Source organism: Mobula hypostoma, chromosome 6, assembly GCF_963921235.1.
Source record: "Mobula hypostoma chromosome 6, sMobHyp1.1, whole genome shotgun sequence".
NCBI lineage: Eukaryota > Metazoa > Chordata > Chondrichthyes > Myliobatiformes > Myliobatidae > Mobula > Mobula hypostoma.
Genome location: NC_086102.1, coordinates 20,310,182 through 20,334,959, shown reverse-complemented (window position 1 = coordinate 20,334,959; position 24,778 = coordinate 20,310,182). Strand labels below are relative to the sequence as shown.

The window sequence follows — 24,778 nt, the reverse complement described above, 5'->3', positions numbered from 1 at the left end:
ACTGAACAATACTCTCTCTTCACCTCAGAAGACCACATGGCTGGAAGATGATGATCTAATAGACGCAGTCCCCACTTTATGGCATTTCGGATAGTGGAACTGAGCCCTGACAGAGTTCACAAATCGCTACCAGTTTGCATAACAAAAGTTTGCTCTTACAAAATGCATGTGGAAAAAAAGTAAACACACACAAAATATTTTCAACTTTTTCATAATTTCTTGATGCATTCACAGACAATACAGCTTCACGTTACAGAAAATCATGAGGCAGATTGTTTTCTAGGAACAAAGTCCCCACCTCTCCGAACATAGTATAGGGGTTGCCTGTATATAAATAGATAATCGTGTGGATTTCCTTCACTGGCTTGGTAGATTAAAAAGAACAGTGATATTGAGAATGAAGTACAGATTGAGAAGTCCTGGATTTTACTTATGACTAATAATGTGTTGGTCAGCTGGCTATTAGTGGAATACTAAGATTAGCACCAGTATCTATAAGGTCAGGAAATAAATTGAGGCTCCTGCACTCCTCTGTAATCCAGTGACCCTGCCATAAAAACTTATCTATGTCAGTAGAAAAATTATATCTCGGTTGAAAGTTGGTTTCAATGACTTCCATCATACAGGCTGGTCACAGCTTTTTTTTCTCCAGCAGAATAAATTCCCAATGTTAAGTATTAATGCAAGTGATTTGATATAAAGATGATGTCATATAATTCCATTTGAAAAAAAAAGCTCGGTGTCCTTTTGTAAAAATGACATGAGAAGAAGACTCCCTCCAACCTATTGTGAGCCAAGATGAGTCGTCTAGGCTCATTCAGTCTGGCTTTGCCAAAGGGCTATCCCGTTTCAAAGATATCACACTGACCAAAGACAGAGATCATTTTCTGCTTTTATCTGAACACCTGACCCTGGGGAATGGGCATGTCACTTCGCCTCTTAAACTTTCTGAATTTACTTTACTTGCCATGTATTTTCAAACTGAAATATAGAGGAACTCAAATACTGTGTAATATGACCGTGGAATTTTTACACTGTTCCATTAAATATTATCATTACATATAGTTAAGAAAGGGCAGTGATTGGTGTCAAGTGTACAGGCTAAGACATTATAAAATAATCTGGTCAATTAACATTAATTATAATCTTATTGATGCAATACTAAGATAATGGGGAAAGTATAGGGGGGATGTTGGTGGTATGTTTTTACCCAGAGTGGTGGGTACATGGATTGCCCTGCCAGGGGTGGTGATAGAGACTGATACATTAGGGGCATTTAAGAAACTCTTAGATAGGCAGGTGGATGATAGAAAAATGGAGGGCTGTGAAGGAGGGAAGGGTTAGATTGATCTTAGTGTAGGTTAAAAGGTCAGCACGACTGTGTGCACGGAAGGGCCTGTACTGGTCTATAATGTCCCATGTTCTACGTAGAAATTCTTCATCGTTCAGTGATCAGCTAGAGATCCTCCTTCTGAGGAACCTCTAATGAATTTCAATGGAAAGTTACCACTGGTGATGGTGGCATCATTGTTGGCCGTAATGGCCAATGATAGGCCGATACATCTAGCTCAGGCTCAAATCTAAAAATGTGGTGTACTGACGGGCTGCTGACAACACCCTGGGATAGCTGCAGAGAGCAGGGAGATGGACTTCATGGTGGGAAGGTGGTTTGGAGGCTGGTGATGGAGGAAGGAATGAAAAGGGATAAAGGTTAGAAAAGTAAATGACACAACTGATTAAATTTGTTTCCCACTGCATAAAAATCAGGCCTACTTTTTAAATATCACCACACAGTGCTAATATTAATTTTAAAAAATGTAATATGTTTTACTGATTTAAGGATGTGCTTATGTTGCTGATTGTTGAATTTTTAAGCAAATCAATCACTGGCCAATGGGTCAGTTAAAGCAATACCGTCAGCATTTGGTTCAGGGTGCGTTGCTCCATTTCGAGCTTCTTTATCTGATCAAGTGCCTCCCGTGTCTTTCTGTGTTCTGTTGCCAGCTGATGATTGAAACTTTTACCTTTTAACTCCAGAATTCTCTCCAAGTCCTAAAGATACAGTGAAAAAAATAAGCACCTGCAGGAAAACCACGGGAATACTGCCATTCAGGACAACACTGTGTTCAGACAACCTTTACTTTCCTGAACTTCAGGGTCATCAGTAGAATAAATCCACTGCCACATTCAAATCTGCAATCAATGGCCGATTATGCTTTACATGAGGAGAAGATTCACCGCCAGGCTCAAGGACGCCTTCAACCCCACAGTTATAAAACTACGGAACAGACTTTTTGTACAATAAGATCGACTCATGATCTTACAATCCACCATGACATGGCCCTTGTACCTATCCAGATCATGCTCGCTTCTCGCTGCTGCCATCAGGAAGGAGGTACAGGACCTCAGATCCCACCCCATCAGGTTCAGGAATAAGTATTACCCCTCAAACATCAGGCTCCTGAACCGGCGTGGATAACTTCACTCACTGCAACACTGAACTGATTCAAACCTAGGGACTTACTTTCAAGAACTCTACAGCTCATGTCCGCAACATTATTTATTTATTTATTTTATATATTTGCAGAATTTGTTGTATTTTGCACATTGGTTGTTTATCCATCTTCGTTTGTGTGCCGCTTTTCATGGATTCCATGAAAATCAATGAAAAACTGCACACAAATAAAGATTCTTTGTATTTACTGTGAATACCCGCAAGAAAATGAATCTCAAGGTGATATATGGTGACAGATATGTACTTTGATAATAAATTATTTTTGAACTTTGAACTTTATTGCCTACCTGGTCTGCTCTTTCTCTGTAACTGTAACTCTAACGCTACATTCTGTTTTTTGTTTTTGCTTTTACCTTTTGCTCCCTCAGTGTACTTGTGTGTTGAAATGATCAGTATGGATGGTAATACAAAGACTTCTCACTGTATCTCAATCTGTCTGAGGCCTCCGCTGGTCACGGTTGACTATGAATATTGCGTCCTTGCTGGTTAGAGATACAAGCCTGGGCAGTACAATGTGGAGAGCAAACTGTTGAACCACATATCTCAGTATATGTGAGAATAATAAACTAATGAACAATTACCATTTAAAAGACAGACAATTCTCCTCTAGTACCATTGCAACTAAAGGGCTCACAACTAAAACTAAAACAACTTTCCTCCAAAGTCTACTTGAATAGCACAGCAATCAAGATTTGGATTCCTGGTTAATTTTAGTGCTCACATGAATACTGTGTGTGCTTTCAGTCAACTCATCACATCATGAAGCCTGGAAGTTAGATTTCTCTCCCCTTTGTGGCTATAACCTGTCCCATTCCCACTGCTCTTCTCCCTTTACACTAATGACTGCACCTCACAGGATCCATCTGTTAAACTCCTGAAGTTTGCAGATGACACAGCTGTCATTGGCCTTATCCGAGACGGTGATGAGTCTGCATACAGACGGGTGGTGGAACGGCTGGCCTTCTGGTGTGGTCAGAACAATCTGGAGCTAAATACGCTCAAGACTGTGGAGATGACACTGGACTTCAGGAGGAGCCCCCCAGTACTCCCCCCCCCCACTCACTATACTCAACAGTATTGTGTCTGCTGTGGAGACCTTCAGGTTTCTGGGTGTCACAATCTCCCAGGACGTGAAGTGGACACCCAAAGCGGACACTCTTATCAAAAAGGCTCAGCAGAGGTTGTATTTCCTACGTCAACTCAGGAAGTACAACCTGCCTCAGGAGCTGCTGATTCAATTCTATTCAGGAATAATCCAGTCTGTTCTCTGTTCGTCCATCACTGTCTGGTTTGGATCAGCTACCAAACAAGACAAGAATAGACTCCAAAGGACTGTCAGGGCTGTGGAAAGGATTATTGGTGTGAAGCTGCCCTCGATCCAGGACTTGTATGCATCTAGAGTCAGGAAGCAAGCAAGCAGCATCGCTGTAGACCCATCACACCCTGGGCATCACCTGTTCCAACTCCTTCCTGCTGGTAGGCGCTTTAGATCACTGTATGTCAGGACAAATAGGTAAAAGAACAGTTTCTTTCCGTATGCCATCAGTCTTATGAACACTTGAATTTTAGTCTATTATAAACCAAGTCCACCTGTACATACACAGGCATACCTCATTGTATATAGTTCATGATTATTTGCACTGTTGTTTTGTTTGCTTTTTGATTCTGTACAGTGAGAGCTCAGGGAAACCGGCATCAAATTCCCTGTATGTGTCCACATACTTGGTGATAATAAAGGATTCTGATTCATTCACTTTGTGCAAACACTGCCACAATGGGAAAGTGGCCAAAAACTTTTAAAACAGGTTAAGTACATGCAGTGAAATGGGAAATTGGCTAATTGTAGTAAGATATGTCTACTGTACTCAAATCCTCTTGCAAATGCACCATTTGATTTTTGAATTTCTTGCTGTTAACTTTCAGTGATTAGAGCACAAAGGCTCTTTATTTCTCAGAACATCACCATATTTCAATCTTACACTACACTAGCCATTCCAACCAGGGGAAACATCAACTCTGCATTTACCCTGTCAAGCTCTATACAGCTTTTGTATTCTTTATAACTCAGCAGAGGATATGATTAGCTTGGTCAATCTCTCCTAACAGGATAAATCCCCATTGCAGGAGTCAGTTTGGTGAACCCTCTTCTTCTTTGGCTATCCATCCCATTTCCATTCAGTAGAAAGGAACAGCGTGTGCGTGAATGGATTTTAGGTGAGTAGGGGGTTGCACAGGTCCAGACCCACCCTCTCGACATCCCCTCCTGGATCCAGCGGCATGGTGGGGTCTAAGATGGCTGGGGGAAGTTCTGTTGCAGTGAATGGCTAGACCAAGCTTCGATGCAAGAGATCCCCTTTCCACGCTTCACGGCACATGGTTGCTAGTTGGCCGTTGACCCTACAAGAGGGTTCATCCGCCCTTTGACAGGTCTTGTTTTTTTGTCCTGCAGGGTGTCTAGCCACCCTCCTCACCAGGCAAGCCTGGTGGGGGAGCCGATTTAGTCGCCAACCACCTGCCCATGCGACAGGTAGTACTGGGTTACATGGTACCAGTAGCACTCAGACGAGTGACCTAACCTTAACTGAACCCTACTGCACCATCACAAGGAGTTTCTTTCATAAGTAGGAAGATCTACCTTAGACCTACCGTAAAACCTTACATAAGTGCAGAAAGTCATCCACATCATCTTGCAATAAAGGCCAACATAGTGTCAGGCCTTCTCAATTACTTGCAGTAGCTGTAAATTAACTTTCAGTAATCCATGCCAAAGCACACCACAACCTGGTCATTAACACATGTTAATCTCACAGCATTTAAAAAATGTGCTTTATTTTGTATCTAGTCCCTGAATAGGAATAGAGTTGGTAATACAGGTCGACCTTCACTAATCCGACTACCTGTAATCCGGTTCCTTCGATAATCTGGCACTGATTATGCTTCATGTGATCCTTCTGTAATTCGGCATTTTCACTAATCCGGCACTCCTCAGGTCCCAATGGTGCCGGATTGGTGAAGGTTGACCTGTATAATCATCTTCTGGGAAGCCAGAAAGCACCATGCTATCAAGATGTCTCATGATGAGAAAGTGGTTCGTATAGTAGCTTAAACAGGTCGTCTGCTACTAAATATGGATTTGTATTTGGCCCTGACTGATTGGCCAAAGTTGTTCCTAGTCTGTTGGCTTTGATTATTCAACATGTAATGAGTCTTGTTAAACTTAATAAGATTTAATTTGCACAATCTTGCTAACAGGGAGATATTAGAGATTTCTTGTGAATATATGCCTCGCAAATGGAAAAAAATACACAGTATGCTGGAATAAAATGTCGGTACTGAACCACATTGATAACTACACAGATAAAATGGGAATACACAACTAGGGGTCCAAAATTAAACATACATCCAGTGGCCACTCCTGTGAAAAAAAATTCAAACCACCCCGTCTGGCACCGGCACGCGTTCTATGGTCAAAGTCACTGAGATCACATCTATTCCCCATTCTGATATTTGGTCTGAACATAGCTGAACCCCTTGACCATGTCTGCATGCTTTAATGCATTGAGGTGCTGCCACGTGATTGGCTGATTAGATATCTGCAGTAATGAGCAGGTGTAGAAGAAGAAGAAGAAAGCCCTTAACTCCGAGTGGAGTCATCGGGACGTGGTCATGACAGCGTTTTTTAGCAGGCTTTCTTATTTTTACAAGGCCGAATTGCTAGCTTGACGCTCAACCCAGCACGGATGGAAAGCGTGCAAGGGAGCCGGCTGGATTCGAACTCAGGAGCCTTCACTCTGAAGTCCAGCGCTGATGCCACTACGCCGCCAACCGGCTAATGAGCAGGTGTACAAATGTAAAAATGGCCATTGGGCATATATACTGTATCTGATTAATATTCAAATATGTATCCTTTGTTACTTGTTCAACATTTCATTACCACTGAAGACAGGTTAACTGAATATACTGCTGTGAGCAAATTGACTGCTATGTTTGCATGTACAGTATTCATGACTGCAAGTCCAGACCTCATTATTCATCACAAGATACTAAGGATGTGATTGCTAAGCACAGCTAGAGAAGTGAGGGATAATAGATATAAATAAATATTCATTCTCCCTTAAGCATAGGAAGGTTTGTTTGCCATTGGGTATGCAAGTCCCGTTAACTCTAACTAAATCCACACAACGGTTTTTGAATAAAGTATCAGTAGTACAGATCTGTAGGTGGGGACTGGTTCCTCTGATTTCTAATGTGTCAGAGTATTGGTTGATGATAAAAGATATATTTTGTTCTATTGACAAAAAAAAGATAAGAAACGTAACCAGGAGCAAGCCATCTGGTTATTCTCCAGCACCAGCTGCTTACCCGTTTCTTTTTTAATATAGATAGATGTTGTTTTCCCAGAAACTGAGCACCCGTAGCCTTGTTGGGTGGCAATTTCAAAGATTTACCGCCTTCTATCTGAAGCAATTTCTGTTTTTTAAACTTCTGTCCTGAATGAATGATCATCCTGCTACTTTAAGATGCTGAGCCTGGTTTCAAGCAAAGTAAATATAACCAGGAGAAGTAAAAATTTAGCGTCCTTTCTATGAAGCTACTTAAGAATTTTGTGAATTTCCCATCAGACACAGGAGCAGAATTAAGCGATTTGGTCCATTCAGTTATATCCACCATTCAATCATGGCTGACTTATTTTCCCTGTCAAAACCATTCTCATATCTTCTCCCCATAACCTTTTTTGCCTTTACTAATCAAGAACCTATCATCCTCCACTTTAAATATATCCAATGACTTGGCCTCCACAGTCATCTGTAGCAGTGGATTCCACAGACTCACCACTCCCTGGGTAAAGACATTTCACTGAAATCATCTCTTATTCAAGAGTTTAACCCCAGTCTGCTTAGCCTCCTTTCAAATAACAAGCTCAACGTCCTTTGCTGCAGTTGCTCCAATGCAAATATATCTCTCCGTAGCCTGGGAGATCCTCAACATTCAGGTTTGGTCTTCTAGGACCCTGTAAAACTGGAACAAATGCCTCTACTGTTGTACTCGTATCCCCTGGCTAATAAAGCCAACATTTAATTTTTACTCCAAATTACTGGCTAAACCTGCATATTAATTAGAATTACCCACGCACACAGACATCTGTACCTTTCAATCTCTGTTTACCAGAAACAGAATCAGATTCATTATCACTGACCTATATGAATGAAATTTACAGAAGTAGAGAACTAAGAAACAATATTACAATAAATTACAAAGATAAATAAATATTGAAAAGGAAGGCAAAAGGCAGTAATCATGAATAAATCATGATCATGAGCAAAAGATGTCTTTAATGTTGACTGAGGCGCAAAATATTTTTCCATGTTACATTCCATCTGTCACATCCTTTGCCCATTAGCTAAATCTAGTTATACCTCCCTAAAGCCTCTTTGCATCCTCCTTGTATACTACACTGCCAGCTGGCTTTGTATCATTAGCAACCCTGAACAGATTATACTCAATCCCCCATCCAAATCACTAATGCAAATTGAGAACAGCTGGGCCCCCACATCATTCCCAATGGCAATCCCTTGGTCAACAAGCTCCTAACCCAGAATGACGTGTTTACTTCCATTCTCTGTCTTCTGCCCTTTAACCAGTGATCAATGCGCAACAGTGCATTACTCCTGCACAAGATTCATTTCTGTGGCCCTTTGTTAAGGTTGAATATATGTTCCACTGGTTCAGCTTTATCTATTCTGCTCACTACCGACGAATGTAATTTTGCTTTCATGGTCCTATGCTGAATCTCCTTAGCTCGATTATATCTTCCATGCACAGCAGGCCAAATCAAAGGTGGTGATGAATCAGCATAGATTGAAAATCTGGCTGAGTGGCACCACGACAACCTCTTACTCAATAGCAGCAAGACCAGGGAGCTGATGGTGGACCAGGAGGAGGAAACCAGGGTGTCCATGAGCCAGTCCATAAGACCATAAGATATAGGAGCAGAAATAGGCCATTTGGCCCGTTGAGTCTGCTCCAATAAATATTTGATGCACTCCTCATCAGAGAACCAGAGGTGGAGAGGGTCAGCAAATTTAAATTCCTCCATTTTATTATTATTATTTCAGAGGAAGTGTACTGGGCCCAGCACGTAAGTGCAATTATGAAGAAAGCACGACAGCGCCTCTACTTCTTTCGAAGTTTGCGAAGATTAGGCATGACATCTAAAACTTTGACAAACTTCTATAGATATGAAGTGGAGAATACATTGACTGGCTACATCACAACCTGGTATGGAAACGCCAATACCCCGTGAACAGAAAATCCTACAAAAAGTGCTGGAACACACATAAAAAATGCTGGTGAACGCAGCAGGCCAGGCAACATCTATAGGAAGAATTATAGTCGATATTTCGGGCCGAGACCCTTCGTCAGGACTAAGTGAAAGAAGAGATAGTAAGAGATTTGAAAGTGGGAGGGGGAGGGGGAAGATCCAAAATGATAGGAGAAGACAGGAGGGTGAGGGATGGAGCTAAGAGTTGGAAAGTTGATTGGCAAAAGGGATACGAGGCTGGAGAAGGGAAAGGCTCATAGGACAGGAGTCCTAGGGAGAAAGAAGGGGGGGAAGCCCAAAGGATGGGCAAGGAGTTATATATAGTGAGATGGACAGAGGGAGAAAGAAGAGAGAGAGAGAGAAAAAAAAATAATAATAAATAAGTAAATAAGGGACGGGGTACGAAGGGGAGGTGGGGCATTAACGTAAGTTAGAGATGTCAGTGTTCATGCCATCAGGTTGGAGGCTACAGACGAAATATAAGGTGTTGTTCCTCCAACCTGAGTGTGGCTTCATCTTGACAGTAGAGGAGGCCGTGGATGGACATATCAGAATGGGAATTGGCCACACATTTTAATTCCACATCCCATTCCATCCCCCTCCTGTCTTCTATCATTTCAGATCTCCCCCTCCCCCTCCCACTTTCAAATCTCTTACTATCTCTTCTTTCAGTTAGTCCTGACGAAGGGTCTTGGCCCGAAACGTTGACTGTACCTCTTCCTATAGATGCTGCCTGGCCTGCTGCGTTCACCAGCATTTTTTATGTGTGTTGCTTGAATTTCCAGCATCTGCAGATTTCCTTGTGTTTGTGTTTTTAAAAAGTACTGGATATGGCTCAGTCCATCATGGTGAAGCCTTCCCTACCATAGAGCACATCTACGTGAAACATTTTTGCAGAAAAGCAGCATCCATCATCAGGGACACCCAACACCCAGGACATGGTCTCTTCTCACTGCTGCCATCAGGAAGAAGGTACAGAAGCCTCAGGACTCACACCATCAGGTTCGGATACAGTTATTGCCCCTCAACCAAAGGGGATAACTTCACTTACCCCATCTTTGAAATGTTTCCGTAAACTATGGACTCACTTTCAATGACTCTTCATCTCATGTTCTTGATATTTATTGCTTATTTATTTATTATTATTACTCCTTCTTCTTTTTGTATTTTGACAGATTGTTGTTGTTTGTACACTGGTTGACTGCCCAAGTTGGTGAGGTCTTTCATTGACTCTATTATGATTACTATTCTGTTGTGTATTTATTGAGTATGCCCGCAAGGAAATGAACCTCAGGGTTGTATATGGTGACATATATGTACTTTGATAATAAATTTACTTGGAATTTTTGAAGGAATATGGTAAGGAATCTTAACATTTTCACCTCCACTGACATCTCACCAAGAGGACGCTGTGTCCATCGTGGACTTTCCAAGAGTATGTGTATTTCAGCAAGGCGTAATATTTCAGGAGACGGAATCTCCAAAGTTCCACCAAGATATCACGTTGTTAACACTTAACAATACAGCAACTACATTACCTGTGATGGTGACAATATGGAACCCATTAGTTTCTATGGTGCAACGTCTTTCCTGACAAATGTCAAGGTCATTAGCAATATTTTACAGTTTGCCGAACAACTTCTGTGACAGAAGGGTTGAGTTTTGTTGAGGGTCTGGAATCACAATGAGGCTGAGAGATTTCTACCCCTGAGGACATTAGTGAAAAAAAAAGATCTTGGGCCAAACTAATGATGACATGGTCACCCACACTGAGACCAGCTACTTTTTTAATGATTGACTATTTGAATAATTAGCTTTTAAGATCCCTGTCTGCCCTAGTGTTTTCGGGAAGGAGGTACAGGAGCCTTAGATCCTACACTACCATGTTCAGGAATAGTTATTGCCCTTCAACCATCAGGCTCCTGAACCAGCATGGATAACTTCACTCACCCTAACTCTGAATTGATTCCATAACCTGTGGACTCACTTTCAAGGACTCAACAACTCATGTTCTCAATATTTATTTACTTATTTTTTGTATTTGCACAGTTTATCTTCTTGTACACATTAGTTGTTTGTCAGTCTTTGCATGTAGTTTTTCATTGATTCTATTTTTTTGTTATACTCTGATTGCCTTGAAGGAAATGAATCTCAGGGTAGACAATACTGAACTGTGAACTTTGAATTTTTAGCTCTGGACTGTTAGTCCAGTCCCCAGGATTAATAGTCTGGAAAATTAACCTCAGTACTATCTTTCCTCTTGTTGAGCAATCCTCCAGGCCAAATTTTATTTGTGTGAAATGGAGGAAACTAATGCCAGGGCAAAGGAGATATTAGGAGAGATTAAATAATTTGCGTAAAGAGTGGTCATCTTGTAGTGAGGCAGAGAGGTGGAAAGGAAGAGAGAAAAGTCCAGCATGTGATGCAGTGGCAGCTGAAGGTTCTTCCAGCACAGATGGAATAAGTGGATACAAATACACTAGACTGAAGGATTCAGGAATTATATAACTCAGGAGGTGGTTATAGATGTAGAGATTTAGGCCACGAAGTAATATAACTGGGCAGGATGAGAATGTTAATTTTCATGAGGGAATGGGAGCCACAGTCAGTGAGGAAGGGCAGTTAGTGAGTGGACCTGATGTGGAATGAGATAACATCAGGTGTTTTGGATGAACTGAACTTCCTGGAGGGTGAAGGAAGGGAGACCTGTGAGGACAGTCTTAAGTTGGTGGTCACGCACGTGATGTTACAGAGGGAAAGTAGAGTGTCGTTGTGGAGAGGTGGGTGTGATTGAATATCATACCAAAAGACGTAAAGTTGGTTGCCTTTTAGCATCGACTCACCCAGTGATAAACTTTAGGAGAGCTCAGTGAAACGTGGATGTAATTGGCCATCAATATGAATAATGTTTCATATTCAGCATTCTAGTATCCACATTTTGTCCCTTTTTAACTTTTTGACAATCCTTTGTATTTTCCCCTTTTTAACAATACTTATTTTTCCACTTTTTAAAGTTTTAGACAATCTTTATTATTAACAGCTCACCTGGATCTTACGTTCATCAATCTCAAGTTTCTTTGTCAGCTCAGTCAGTTTACAGGTCAGCTCGTCCCGTTCTTCCAAGTCCTTCTTTTCGCAGATAGTCTTTAGCTTCTGTAGAGTGTTCTTTGTTTTCCACAGCTCTGCCTCCGCCTCTTTTAGTTGCTTCGACACATACCGGTCCTGCTCCTTTGACCTCCTCAGCATCTCCTTCAACATTTGTATCTCGTTTGTGTGCCTGGTTAATAACTGGGGCAAATTGTTCTGCTCGTCCTCGAACTTCACCAGGGCCTTCATGTGTCGGTACTGAAGCCGCCTGAGCAGCTTGTTCTCCAACCTGGCATTTTTCAGCTCTCTCTGGAGGTCATACACCTCATTCTTCAACTCCTTCGTTTTGTTCAGTCTGGCTGACAGGATGTGGCGAGTAACTGAATCATTACCCTGCTCCTCGGTGTTTATTTTAGTAATTTTTTGTGATTTATTCTTAAATGTAGACTGGTTCCAACTTTGCAGCACTTTAAACCTTGGTTTAGTTTGTACTATGGAAGAAAAGAAAATGGCGCACGTTACTTCTGCTGTCTGCATCAAATGGTTGAATACACTCAGTGGGCACGTTATTGGGTATGTCTGGACACCTGCTCATTAATGCAAATATTTAATCAATCAAATCATGTGGTAGCAACTCAATGCAAAAAAAAAAAATCCAGGCTTGGTCAAAAGGTTCAGTTGTTGTTCAGATCAACCATGAGAATGGGGAAGAAGTTCAGCCCAGTACATCACAGGTAGAGCCCTCCCAACTATTGAGCACATCTACATGAAACATTGTTGTAGAAAAGCAGCATCCATCACCACCCAGGCTATGCTCTTTTCTTACTGCTGCCATCAGGTAGAAGATACAAGAGCATCAGGACTCACACTACCAGGTTCAAGAACAGTTACTACCCCTCAGCCTTCAGGCTCTTGAACAAAGGGGGATAACTACACTCACTTGCCAATTCATTGGGATGTTTTCACAACCAATGATCTCATTTAAGGACTCTTTATTGTTATTTTTTGCTTTTTACTTATACTTACATTTGCATGGTTTGTTGTCTTCTGCACTTTAGTTGATCTTCCATTGATCCTGTTATAGTTACTACTCTCCAGATTTGCTGAGTATGAAGATGAATTTCAAGCTTGCATATGGTGACATATATGTACTTTGATAATAAAATTTACTTTTAAGTTTGGACTTTGAACCTTGAAATGTGATTGTGACTTTGACCATGGAATGATTAAGGTGCCAGACAGTGTGGTTTGAGTATCTCAGTAACTGCTGATCAGCTAGGATTTTCATGCAGAGCAGTCTTTGGAGTCTCAACATTCTTGGAGAAAGGTGCAAAAACCAAAAAAAAAACATTCAGTAAGTGGCAGACCTGTGGGTAAAAATGCCTTGTCAATGAGAATGGCAGACTGGTTCAAGCTGACAGGAAGGCACCAGTAACTCAAATCACTACGTGTTACAACAGTGGTGTGCTGAAGAGCTTCCCTGAATGCACAACACGTTGAGCTTTGAAGTGGATGGGCTACAGCAGCAGAAGACCACGAACATACACTCATTGTCCACTTTATTAGGTACAGGAAGTAACTAATAAAGTGGCCACTGAGTGTGAAATATGCTTCTTTGTAGATATTAGTCACTAGATTCATCGCTGTGCAACTTCCAATGCTCCCAATTCTGTGCTTCTACTTCTTTTCAACTTGACAGAAAGAGATTAAGAGATAAGAAACTCCGCAGTACTCCTCTGAAACAAGCAATGAGTTGGGCATTTGGAATGTAAAAATGATGTAATTGTTTTATTTCTTTGTTTTATCTCCACATCTTTTGTCTCTGTTTACACTTGCTGTCATGGGAACTGTTCTGGACTAGGCTGGAGTGCAGCACAAATGTGTCCAAATCAGAAGACACAGCACACATTAATTTTTTTTGGTTACAGGATAAACTGACTGGTTGAATGATGGTCTCACATGAAAGCACCAATGCCCAAGAACAGAAAAGCCTACAAAAAGCAATGGATGCTGCCCAGTCCACCACAGGCAAAGCCCTCCCTACCACTGAGCGCATCTACAAGGAACGCTGCCGCAAGAAAGCATCCATCATCAAGGACTCCCACCATCCAGGCCATGCTCTCTTCTCGCTGCTGCCATTGGGAAGAGGAACCTTAGGTCCCACACCACCAGGTTCAGGAACAGTTATTGCCCTACAACTATCAAGCTTCTGAACCAGTGTGGCTAACTTCACTCACCTCAACTGTGATCTGATTCCACAACCTATGGACTCACTTTCAAGGACTCGTGTTCTCAGTACTATTATTTATTGATTTGTCAGTCTGGTTATTTGTTATGTTTTGTCTTTCACTATTGGCTTCTTTTTGCACATTGGTTGTTTGTCAGTCTTTGTGTGTGTGTGTGTCTGTGTGTGAATGTGTAGTTTTTCATTGTTTCTATTTATTTGTTCTACTGTGAATGCCTGCAAGAAATGAATCTCATGGTGGAATATGGTGACATATAACTTGATAGTAAATTTATTTTGGATTTTCATTCATTTCATTTGAAAAATGAAGAAGCCAACACTGCCGTATCTTCTAGTAGTTTTGCTAGCTAAGGATTGTTTCCAGTTAAGTGAATGATAAAGATTGGATATTAAGTTGCTCAGAACTTATACCCTCCAGAAAAACCACAACCTTGTCGTTGGGTTTGGAGGCTTGTGTGCCTCAATGACCCAGAGAGCTATATTGGCTGGAGTCAGGGCTTTATCCTTTGGCTCTTGGTAGGGTCACCCATGCCAAACAGGTCAAAGGAGAGAGGCCAGACTAAGAGCAGCCCACCAGTCCTCCAGGTTTGGGGGTTCAGCTCAGGGCTAACAACCCTGACTGGTAAAACAAAACTGTTATGGAAACAGCAATGAAAAATCCTTCTACGTCTGAGTCTGATGGTATTCCTAAGTGTCCACCTGGGACTTGCATGACTGAAAACCGAGGAAGCTACTGACATGATGAAGGAAGCCTTGAACATCACCAGGGATGGAGGACCTTCATTGCTGCTCTAAATGTTAGCGGCGTTATGACCAGTATGTAAGTGAAGAACTTATACCATATGCTCCCTTTGACCTCTGAAGCTGCAGCCAACCTGTGAGTAAGCACATAGGAAAGAAACTCTCTGCTTTGGGAAAATAAACATATATCATTTCAAAGTGCTCTTATTGGTTTTTCAGAAAGGTAGAACAAGTAATTGGCTGTTTTATTCATTCTTAGTGTAAGGGGGTTTCGACTTTTATGTTACTGCGGAGGCTAATTAAAATGGCGTCTTTGTTATGTTAATCTGGGGAATGCGGCTTTGTTGTGTTAAACGCTGAGAAAGTTTGCGCTAGCAGCTTGTTTTTGCTGTAGAGTGTGATAAGTAAGTGCTATTAACCCATTGGGATAGTTGTTATGGTTTTGGTGTATTTGAAGATACTGTATGCGCGGGGTTTTGGGGCAGAAGGCAGGAGAGCGAGACAGAGGATGGACCAGGTGCTGTGAGTCCGCTAACGGGGTCGGACCCCGAGCGGGACGTTCGGCGAGGAGATGGAGACGGACTCGTGTGGAGCGTCTGGTCGACCACCATTGTTGGTCCCAGGCGGCCGGTCGAGGTGGTCTGAGGGGGTCACAGGGTGAAGAAGAAGGTCCTTGTGCTCCAACGGTTTCTGTGCACGAAGAGATTGAACTTTGATAAGTGTGGCGCCTTTTATTTTCCTTTTATATTTTATTCTCTTTTAATTATATAGTTCCAGTAATATCTATAAACTGTAAATCATTTAATTGCATCTGGTGTATTGTCTGTTATTTGGGCGGGGTGGGGTACCTCACACAGCTTCCACACCAACGAATTACCCAGTTTGGCGGGGCCGAGGCTGTTTCCCTAGACGACAGCGAGCCGAGCGACCCTGAGGGTGGCCGGGGGGGCTACATTAGCAAAGGATAAAATAATATCAATTATAACCTCACCACAGTTCAAGTGATGCAAGTGGTTATTGTTTTGGAAGGACAGGCTCCTACTGTGGCCTAATTAAAAATTCTGTAGTGAACAGCAAAGCACTAAAAAGATAAGAGATGAAGCCCTGTGCCTGTTTTACATTTTTCGGTACAGATGATCTCTCTGTACTTGCATTATAATCTCCCTCTTTTTATATTCTCTGCCCTGTCAAGTCTACCCCATCCAACATTGCATCACTGGTCAAAGGTTTCTGATTATAAATCCAACCGTTACCCTCTGCCTTTGCTCACCAATTTTGGATCCAATTTGCTAAATTGCCATGAAACCAGTCACCCATCTGGGACCTTATCAAAGGCCTTACTGAAGTCCATCAACTTAACAATGGTTCAAAAAATTTAAATTATCATACAGACAGAACAAAGTCATGCTGACTATCATTGATTAATCCCTGCCAAACCAAGTGCTGATTAATCCTGTACCTTGGGACTTTCCCTAATAGTTCCTCTACCACTGATACTAGATTGACCGATTAGTAATTACCTAGTTGAGACCTTATGGCCTTCCTGAATTAAGATACCATACTCGCTACCTCAGGTTATCTGGCACCTCTTCTGCAGCTAGAGAAGGTTTGAAAATTTCTTTCAGTGGTCCAGTAATCCCCTCCCTTCCCTGGCATAATAACTGTGGAGATGTTTCATCAAGCCTTTGGAACTTATCCATCTTCAGGTCCATTAAAACATCCAATACCTTCTCCTTTTCAATTGAATTTTATTCTGGAGTTCCGACGAACTCCATGCTGAAATCTCCAACCACAAGGGTATTCTCTCAAATGAACGCTTTAAGTACCATGTCCACTTTCTATAAGGGCTCTCCTGTATTCTATTCTCTATACTTGCCAATAGGTAGAATTATGCAGGGTGGAACTGCAGTTTGCCCTTGAATTTGAACTCAAAACTTGTGACCCTGAGCATCAAACATAGCCCCTTGGTTAGACCACTACAACAACACAGACACAGACTTTGGTCCAACTAGTCAATGCTGGCCTGGCTTTCCACCTAGTCCCATATACTTGCACTCAGATCATAGCTCTCATTTATGTACGTATCCAAACTTCCCTTAAATATTATAACATTCATTCATTCATTCATTTATTTATTTAGAGCTACAGTGCAGAATAGGCCCTTCCAGCCCTTTGAGCCGCGCTGCCCAGCAATGCCCTAAATTAATCCCAGCCCAATCACGGGACAATTTACTACTACCGATTAACCTACCAACAGGTATGTCTTTGGACTGTGGGAGGAAGCCAGAGCACCCGGAGGAAACTCACACGGTCACAGGGAGAACGTACAAACTTCTTACAGGCAGTGGCAGCTCATTCCTCATTTGAACCACCCTTTGAATGAAAATGTTCACCTTCAGATTACCATGAATTATTTTACCATTTTCCTAAACCTACAACCTCTAATTCTAGTCTTACCCAGACCCTGGGGGAAAGCCTGTACATGTTTGCCCGATCCATACCCCTCATCATGTTGTGTACCTCTATAGTATATCCCCTCATTCCCCTGCACTCCAGGGAATAAAATCCAAACAGTTCCCTTTAACTCAAGTCCCAGCAAAATGAAATATCTTTAGCAATTACTCTAAGGAAATGGCACCTTCGGAAGTTAGTTTCGTTTGTTAGGAAGAACATGGTGATGCAGAAGAAATCAATCGAGTTTTATTTCCCAGGGTCCTATGATACCAAGTGTGATTGTGGACTTTAGCACTTGGAATGAGGAAGACAAACATCAAACTCTGAACTGCGTCTAGTGTTGCAATTTTACTGTCTGTCATTTGAATGTTCAATCCGTATACATCTTTACAACCTTTGCCCCTGTATAAAATGTGGCAACCAAAAGTTTGGATTGATAAAGTTATCCTTGTTCTGGACACCTGACACCATGGAGTTTTGATTCCACAGCACGCATGTCTGATACTGACTCCGTCCTTGCCCGTTTCTCCTGCCCCTTGCTCACTCCCACTCAAAGCTGGAAGCAGTCAGATTTTGCCTAATCCCCTCTTTATATTTTAACACCCACCTAAGCTAAACCCATTTATTTTAGGGGTTAAAATTACCTACCTGGTTACCTACCTATCTATTATACTTAAAAGTGTAAGCCCTTCTCACGCTAGCAACTGAATTACTCAATTATTACATTCATAAAGCGGTAGTGATTCACAGTTGAAAAAAATTACCTCAAAAATCAAAATGAATTTCTTAAGAAGAAAGTAGTTAAGTTAATTAATTTTAGGATGTGCTTGATAACAATCAATCTGAAACTGAATTCAACTGGAAATTCAAGCAACACACATAAAAAATGCTGGTGAACGCAGCAGACCAGGCGGCATCTATAGGAAGAGGTACAGTCGACATTTCAGGCCGAGACCCTTCGTCAGGACCAGCTTTTTTTAAAATGTGTGTTGCTTGAATTTCCAGCATCTGCAGATTTCCTCGTGTTTGCAGTTTAAAAGAATTGTCTTGTTACTGGTGACCACAAAACTACCATACTATAATACAATTGCATCTGATTCCCTAATATCCTTAAGGAGAGAAAATATATTTCTCTTGTATGGGCTGATCAATTATCTTGTAATAGTATTCAAAAGGCTATGACTCAAAAGAGGGGATATTTGGTTGCTCTTAGCTAACTTCTGTGGTAAATCAGATAAACCAGATGGCTTCATGCATCAACATAGACACCAATTTAAGATAAGCTTGCTTCTGATCCCGTTGATCTTGGCCCGAAACGTCGACAGCACCAGCATTTTTATGTGCGTTACTTAACAGATTTTGTGAATGTGAACAGCAGGTACTACGCTCTAAAAGTAACATGATATAATCATTGTTGTGTTTATAAATAATGTATCTTCTAGTGTACCATGAATAATGCTCATGATTCAAGATAGTTTAATGTTATTTTCTGTACAGAGATGTAAGGAGAACAAAATAATTGTTACTTCAGACCCGATGTAGCACAATAAACACACAAAGGATAAAAAATGGTAGTCATAAAAACACACACAATAAATATAAATCTGTAAGATTGCTTATGTACATAGATTGATTGTATGTCCATAAGGTGATGCTAGGCTGTTGATAATGTGACGGATGGGCAATAATACAGTAGTGGTGGAGCTAGTGGGTGGAGGTGCTGATCAGCCTTACTACTTGGGGAAAGTAACAAGTTTTAAGTCTGGTGGCCCTGAGGTGGATGCTAAGTAACCTCCACCCTGACGGGAGTGGGACAGACAGTCCATAAGCAAGGTGTGTAGGACCTTTCACGATGTTACTGGCCCCTTTCCGGGCACCTTTCTGTATAGCTGCCCTTGGTGGCTGGTAGACTGGTGCCAGTGATGCATTGGACAGTATTGACTACTCATTGCAGAGCCTTCTGGCGCGCCACAGTGCAGCTTCCGTATCAAGCAGTAATGCAGCTTGTTAGGATGCCTTCTACTGCGCATCCGTAGAATGATGTGAGTATAGATGTTCAAAGTCCAGCACTCTTCAGCTTCCTCAGAAAGTAGAGGTGTTGGTGAGCTTTCTTGACGGTGATGTGCATTGGGACCATGAGAGGTTGTGCGTGATGTGCGCTCCCAGGAGTCTGAAACTGCTCGCAGTTTCCACTGCTGTGCTGCCACATTAAAGGGTAGTATGAGTGATCCGAAGACCCAGGACACAAAATTACATTTGATCCTGTTATTTCCTGGTAAACTTCTGCAGGTTTAACTCTGGTAAAACTGAAGTAATTACATCATAATTTTCATTTTTCACTGATGATGTCATTAAATGCAAACTACCTGTATAGTGTATGATGCACCCCGCCTATTGGGTAGAGGAGTGAGTAATAAGCACTGAGTTTTCCATGAGGTTATATACTACAAAATCTGTGATTCTGAGAGATTGAGTCACCAGGGAATGAGAGGGTATGTTATAGACATATATAAAATTATGAAACATATTGGGTTTTTTTGGCATATAAGGGATTGTGGATGACTGAATGAGGCCTCTGTTGGTCAAGGCCAACCATGGATGTAGAGTCCCAGCTGTCTAGATACATGAGCCAAGGCACTACAATATGGAGAGTAAACATTTGACCCTGTAGCAAGCTCCCTCTCTTCACGCATCTGATGAGCCCAGAGAAGCAGCAGAGACCAATACAGTTTGGCACCAACGGCATCACAGGATGCTGCCTGACCTGCTGAGTTCCTCCAGCGTGTTGTGAGCATCACAGGAGTTGCCAGTCAGCATTGAACTTAACGTAGAGCTGCCTTGGGGACTCCAGCTCCAGACTTTATCCTTGGGGTTTACTCCTGAAGCCTTCCCCATGCGTGGGTATAGCCGCAAGGCAGCGGAGGTTTGCAATGAGCTGTCAGCTACAGCTGACAAGCCCCCTCTGCCTGGTTTTAAAGTTCCAGTATCCCGCCTTTGCCCCTTCTCCTCACAGTAGAAACGGTTCCAATGGCTAAGCCAAACGTGAAGGCCAGGAGCTAGACTTGGTTGTCAGGGGCTACTTGAGTCGCACACCATTGGGCACATTTAATAGGTAGTGGGAGCTTGTTCCCACTATGACTCCCGGCTATAACAACCTTAAGGGATTGGGTATACAACCAAGTCATTGATATACTTAAAGTGGAGTTTGATGGGTTCTTGATTAGTCAGGGCATCAAAGGTTATGGGGAAAAGGAAGGGGAATGGGTGGAGAGGGATAATAAATTAGCCATGATGGAATGGCAGACTAGACTCAATGGGACATGCAATTTGGCATGCCCCTGTCAACCCTTAACCATTTTTGTTGATGCACCATAGAAGGTGTTCTGTCTAGAACTGTAGCAACGTGGTATAGTAACTGCTCTGCACATGGCTGCAAGAAAGAGCTCAGTACATCACAGAAACCAGCTCCCCAGAGGATCTCTGTCTATACTTCTTGCTGCTTCAGTAAGGTAGCCAGCATAATCAAAGACCCCATTCACTTCGGACAAGTTCTCTTCTCCCCTCTCCCCTTTGTCATTGCATAGAAGATATAAAAGTGAGTAAGCATGTACCATCACGCTAAAGGACAACTTTTACCTCACTATCATCAGATTCTTGTACAGACCTTGGATAAGGAGATGGATCTCAGTCCTCATAACCTACCTTGTTCTGACCTTGCACTTCATCGTTTAACTGCACTGCACTCTTTCGGTAGCTTCATTCTGCATTGTTATTAATTTACCTTATTTCAGCTCAGTGCTCTGTGTAGTGATTTGATCTGCATAAACATTTTGCAAGACAAGCTCTTCACTGTATCTTGTACATGTGACAATAATAAACCAATTCCAAATGAGGTCTGACTAATGCCTCATAAACCCTCAGTATTCAATACTTCCTTTTATATTCTAGCCCTCTAGAAAGGAATGCTAATGTTGCATTTTCCTGATATATATTTATTCACGTTTACTTTCTTACAGATGCTGCATGGAATAGGCCCTTCTGGTTTTTCGAGCCGCACCCCAAGTACCCCCCGACAACCTCAATTTAACCCTAATACCAATCACAGGACAATTAACCTACCTGGTATATCTTTGGACTGGGAGGAAACCAGAGCACCTGGGGAACATCCACGCATTCCTTGGAGAGGACATGTAGACATATAGACTAGGAGAAGACATACAGAGGGCGCCAAGATTGAATTCCAGCCACCCGAGCTGTAATAGCATCATGCTAACCACTATGCTAACATTTCCCTTCCTTACTATCAATTCAACCTGCAAGATAATCTTTAAGGAATCCTACACTCACACTCCAAAGTCCCTTTGGACTTGTAATTTCTGAATTCACTCCCCATTTAGAAAATGGCTTTTATTCTTTGGCCATAGATCGACTGGAGAGCTCGAGACTGTTTCCCAAGGTGGAAATGACGAATATGAAGGGACATAATTTTTGATGATTGGAGGAAATGGTAGGGGAATTTCAGATAGGTTTTTTCTGCAGTGAGTCCTGGGTGCATGGAACACACTGCCAGGGATGGTGGCAGAACCAGAGAGATTAGGAGCATTTAAGAGACTCTTAGGCACATGGATGATAGAAAAATGGAAAGCTGTGTTAGCAGAAAGGGTTAGATTGATTTGAGAGCAGGTTAAATGATAGGTGCAACATAGTGGGCCAAATGGCCTGTTCTGTGTTGTAATGTTCTATGTCCTGCTGTTCTATGTTCTAATTCCAAGTAGCATACCTGTTTTTTGGTTGCTCATGTTGTTGTTTTTCTCAACAGTTTCATTCTTTGTCTCCTGCAGTTTTCTTTCCTCATCTTCTCCTTTGAATGACTCAGTACTGCTGCTGCGATCATCAAAGTCCTCGGAGTATTCCGTGAGTTCACTGTTTCTTTGAGACCTGCTGCTCTTGGTGCCATTGCTTGTCTTGATATTGGAATTACTGCTGTTGGAAGTAGAGCCTTGGATTTGTCTTCTCGAGGAATGATCTGAAGGACTGCTCCACAAATCCTGTTCACTGGCCATGGTCAGGAATATAATCTTTGTTGGTTAAGACTTCTTCATATTGGATATCACAGTAAAACCTCCAATAATACAGGTTGTTCTGAAAGATATAGTATCATACACAGTTTCTGTAGAAGAAAAAATTGGGAAATATTAATAGAAATCTAAAATATAAAAGAAAGAAATCCTTAAAAAATGCAACTTAACCTTCCTTTTAAAATTGTAAAAAACCAATTCACTTATTTGGATGTAACAATTACTAAGAATTATAAATACCCATTTAAAGAAAAATTTCTTACTTTATTAAATTATATAAAAAGAACATTATCAAATTGGTCGCCTCTTTCGTTATCGTTGATTGGTCGAATTAATTGTATTAAAACGAATGTTTTACCTAAATTTATAAACGACTTTCAGGCATTACCCGTTTTTATTCCTAAATCCTATTTTGACTCTCTGGACTCTATTTTATCCTCCTACATATGGAAAAATAAATGTCCTCAATTGAATAAAATCCATCTCCAGAAAGTTAAAAAGAATGGAGGTTTAGCTGTACCAAATTTTAGGTTTTACTACTGGGAAGCTAATATACAGAATCTCACGTTTTGGTTATACTATATTAATCACAAGGACTGTTCCGGGTGGGTTTCTTTATAATCTAACTCGGTTAATAAATTTTCTATTATCTCCCTTTTGGAATCTTCACTTCCTTTATCCTTAAGTAAGATAACTGAAAATGTGGTAATCAAACATACTTTGAGGACTTGGATACAATTTAGAGAACACTTTGGTTTATTGAGATTCTCCCTTTCTACTCCCATTTTTAAAAATTATCTTTTTAAGCCTTCTATGACTAATGTAGTTTTTAAAGAATGGGAACGATTGGGCATTACATGTTTCTGAGATCTGTTTGTGGGAGGAAGTCTTGCTTTGTTCGAACAATTGTCAACTAAATATAGTTTACAAAAAACCCATTTTTTTCGGTACTTACAAATTAATTTTCTGCGATCTCAATTATATACATTTCCTAATAGTCCTCATAAGAACGTATTAGATGAAATTCTTAATATGAAATCATTCTATAATGATTCAATATCCAATATTCATGATATGTTGTTGGGAATGAGAAATGATTCTTTAGACAAAATTAAAAATCTTTGGGAACAAGTTTTACAGACCTCAATTTCTGAAGAAACTTGGAATGAGATTCTTAAATTGGTTAATACTTCATCGTTATGTGCTCATCATTCCCTTCTACAATTTAAAGTGGTTCGTAGGACTTAAATGACTAAGGATAAGTTATCTCATTTTTATATGGATATATCTCCCTACTGTGATAGGTGTAACAATGGAGGAGCTTCATTTATTCATATGTTTTGGACTTGCCCAAGTCTTGGAAAATATTGGAAGTAAGTATTCCAAACTTTTTCTGTACTCTCTAAAGTAAATTTTAAGCCTAATCCTTTGACTGCTTTATTTGGTATTGTTGGAGGGAAAGATATCATCTTGAAGATATCTGATCTGAACATTCTGGCTCTTATCTCTCTTATGGCTAGGAGGGCGCTTTTGTTTAAATGGAAGGATGCTGTTCCGCCTAATCATGCTCAGTGGTTACAGGATGTTATGGCATGCTTAAATTTAGAAAAGATTTGTTGTTCAATTTCTGAATCTAACCAAGATTTTCAAAATTTGTGGGGGCCGTTTTTAAAATATTTTCATAATCTTTGACTTCTTGTTAAAGTACAGAAGTTGGTTAATAGCATATTTTATTATCTGTTAAGTTTTTTTTTCTTTCTTTTCCCCAAACAGCCTGGACATTGGTAGTGTGTGTTGATCTCTTTTTTAAACATAAAATTGTTTATATTCTAATATACAAATTAGTCTAATCTATATGAATATAGAGTAAGGAGTTCATTAATGTGATTCAATATACTGTATCTGGTATTATTATATTTTTTTCTTTTGTTTTATAATATGTATTCTCGTGGACTCTGTATTCTTCTATATAGAAATCAATAAAAAATATTGGAAAAAGAAAAGAAAAAGAAAGAAAAATGCAACAGATCAGTCAATATCAGAAACTATCTTCCTCAAAATTCACCGTTATCTGTCACAAAATTTAGCTCTTTGCTATTCATTCAGTTTACTTTTTCATTCTCTTTTTTCAAAGTATCATCACATGATGGACCACAGAAGGCCATTTGGTTCACTATTCTTCTGCTGGGCCTTGTATAGAGATTCTGGTTTGTTCCACTCCCCTCCTCTTTTTAATGTTTTCATTGTTTTCCTACTAGTAGGCAAAGCATGGAAACAGAATATAGCATTTTAATTAGTATAATCAGAAATGGTAAAATGTAGTCAAATTAACTACT

At 40.8% G+C, this 24,778-nt stretch overlaps 1 protein-coding gene across 1 annotated transcript in view; it reads right to left on the bottom strand.

The window, feature by feature from the left end:
* The window catches only part of LOC134347469 (lebercilin-like protein), a 41,873-nt gene extending 19,446 nt beyond the window's left edge, over positions 1 to 22,427 (bottom strand). The window contains exons 1-3 of the mRNA XM_063049794.1: positions 22,145 to 22,427; positions 11,883 to 12,415; positions 1,915 to 2,052 (exon numbers count right to left, since the gene is read on the bottom strand). Coding sequence (XP_062905864.1) covers positions 1,915 to 2,052; positions 11,883 to 12,415; positions 22,145 to 22,427 — 954 coding nt within the window. The remainder of the gene's footprint in view (positions 1 to 1,914; positions 2,053 to 11,882; positions 12,416 to 22,144) is intronic.
* Between the last annotated feature and the right edge of the window lie 2,351 nt (positions 22,428 to 24,778).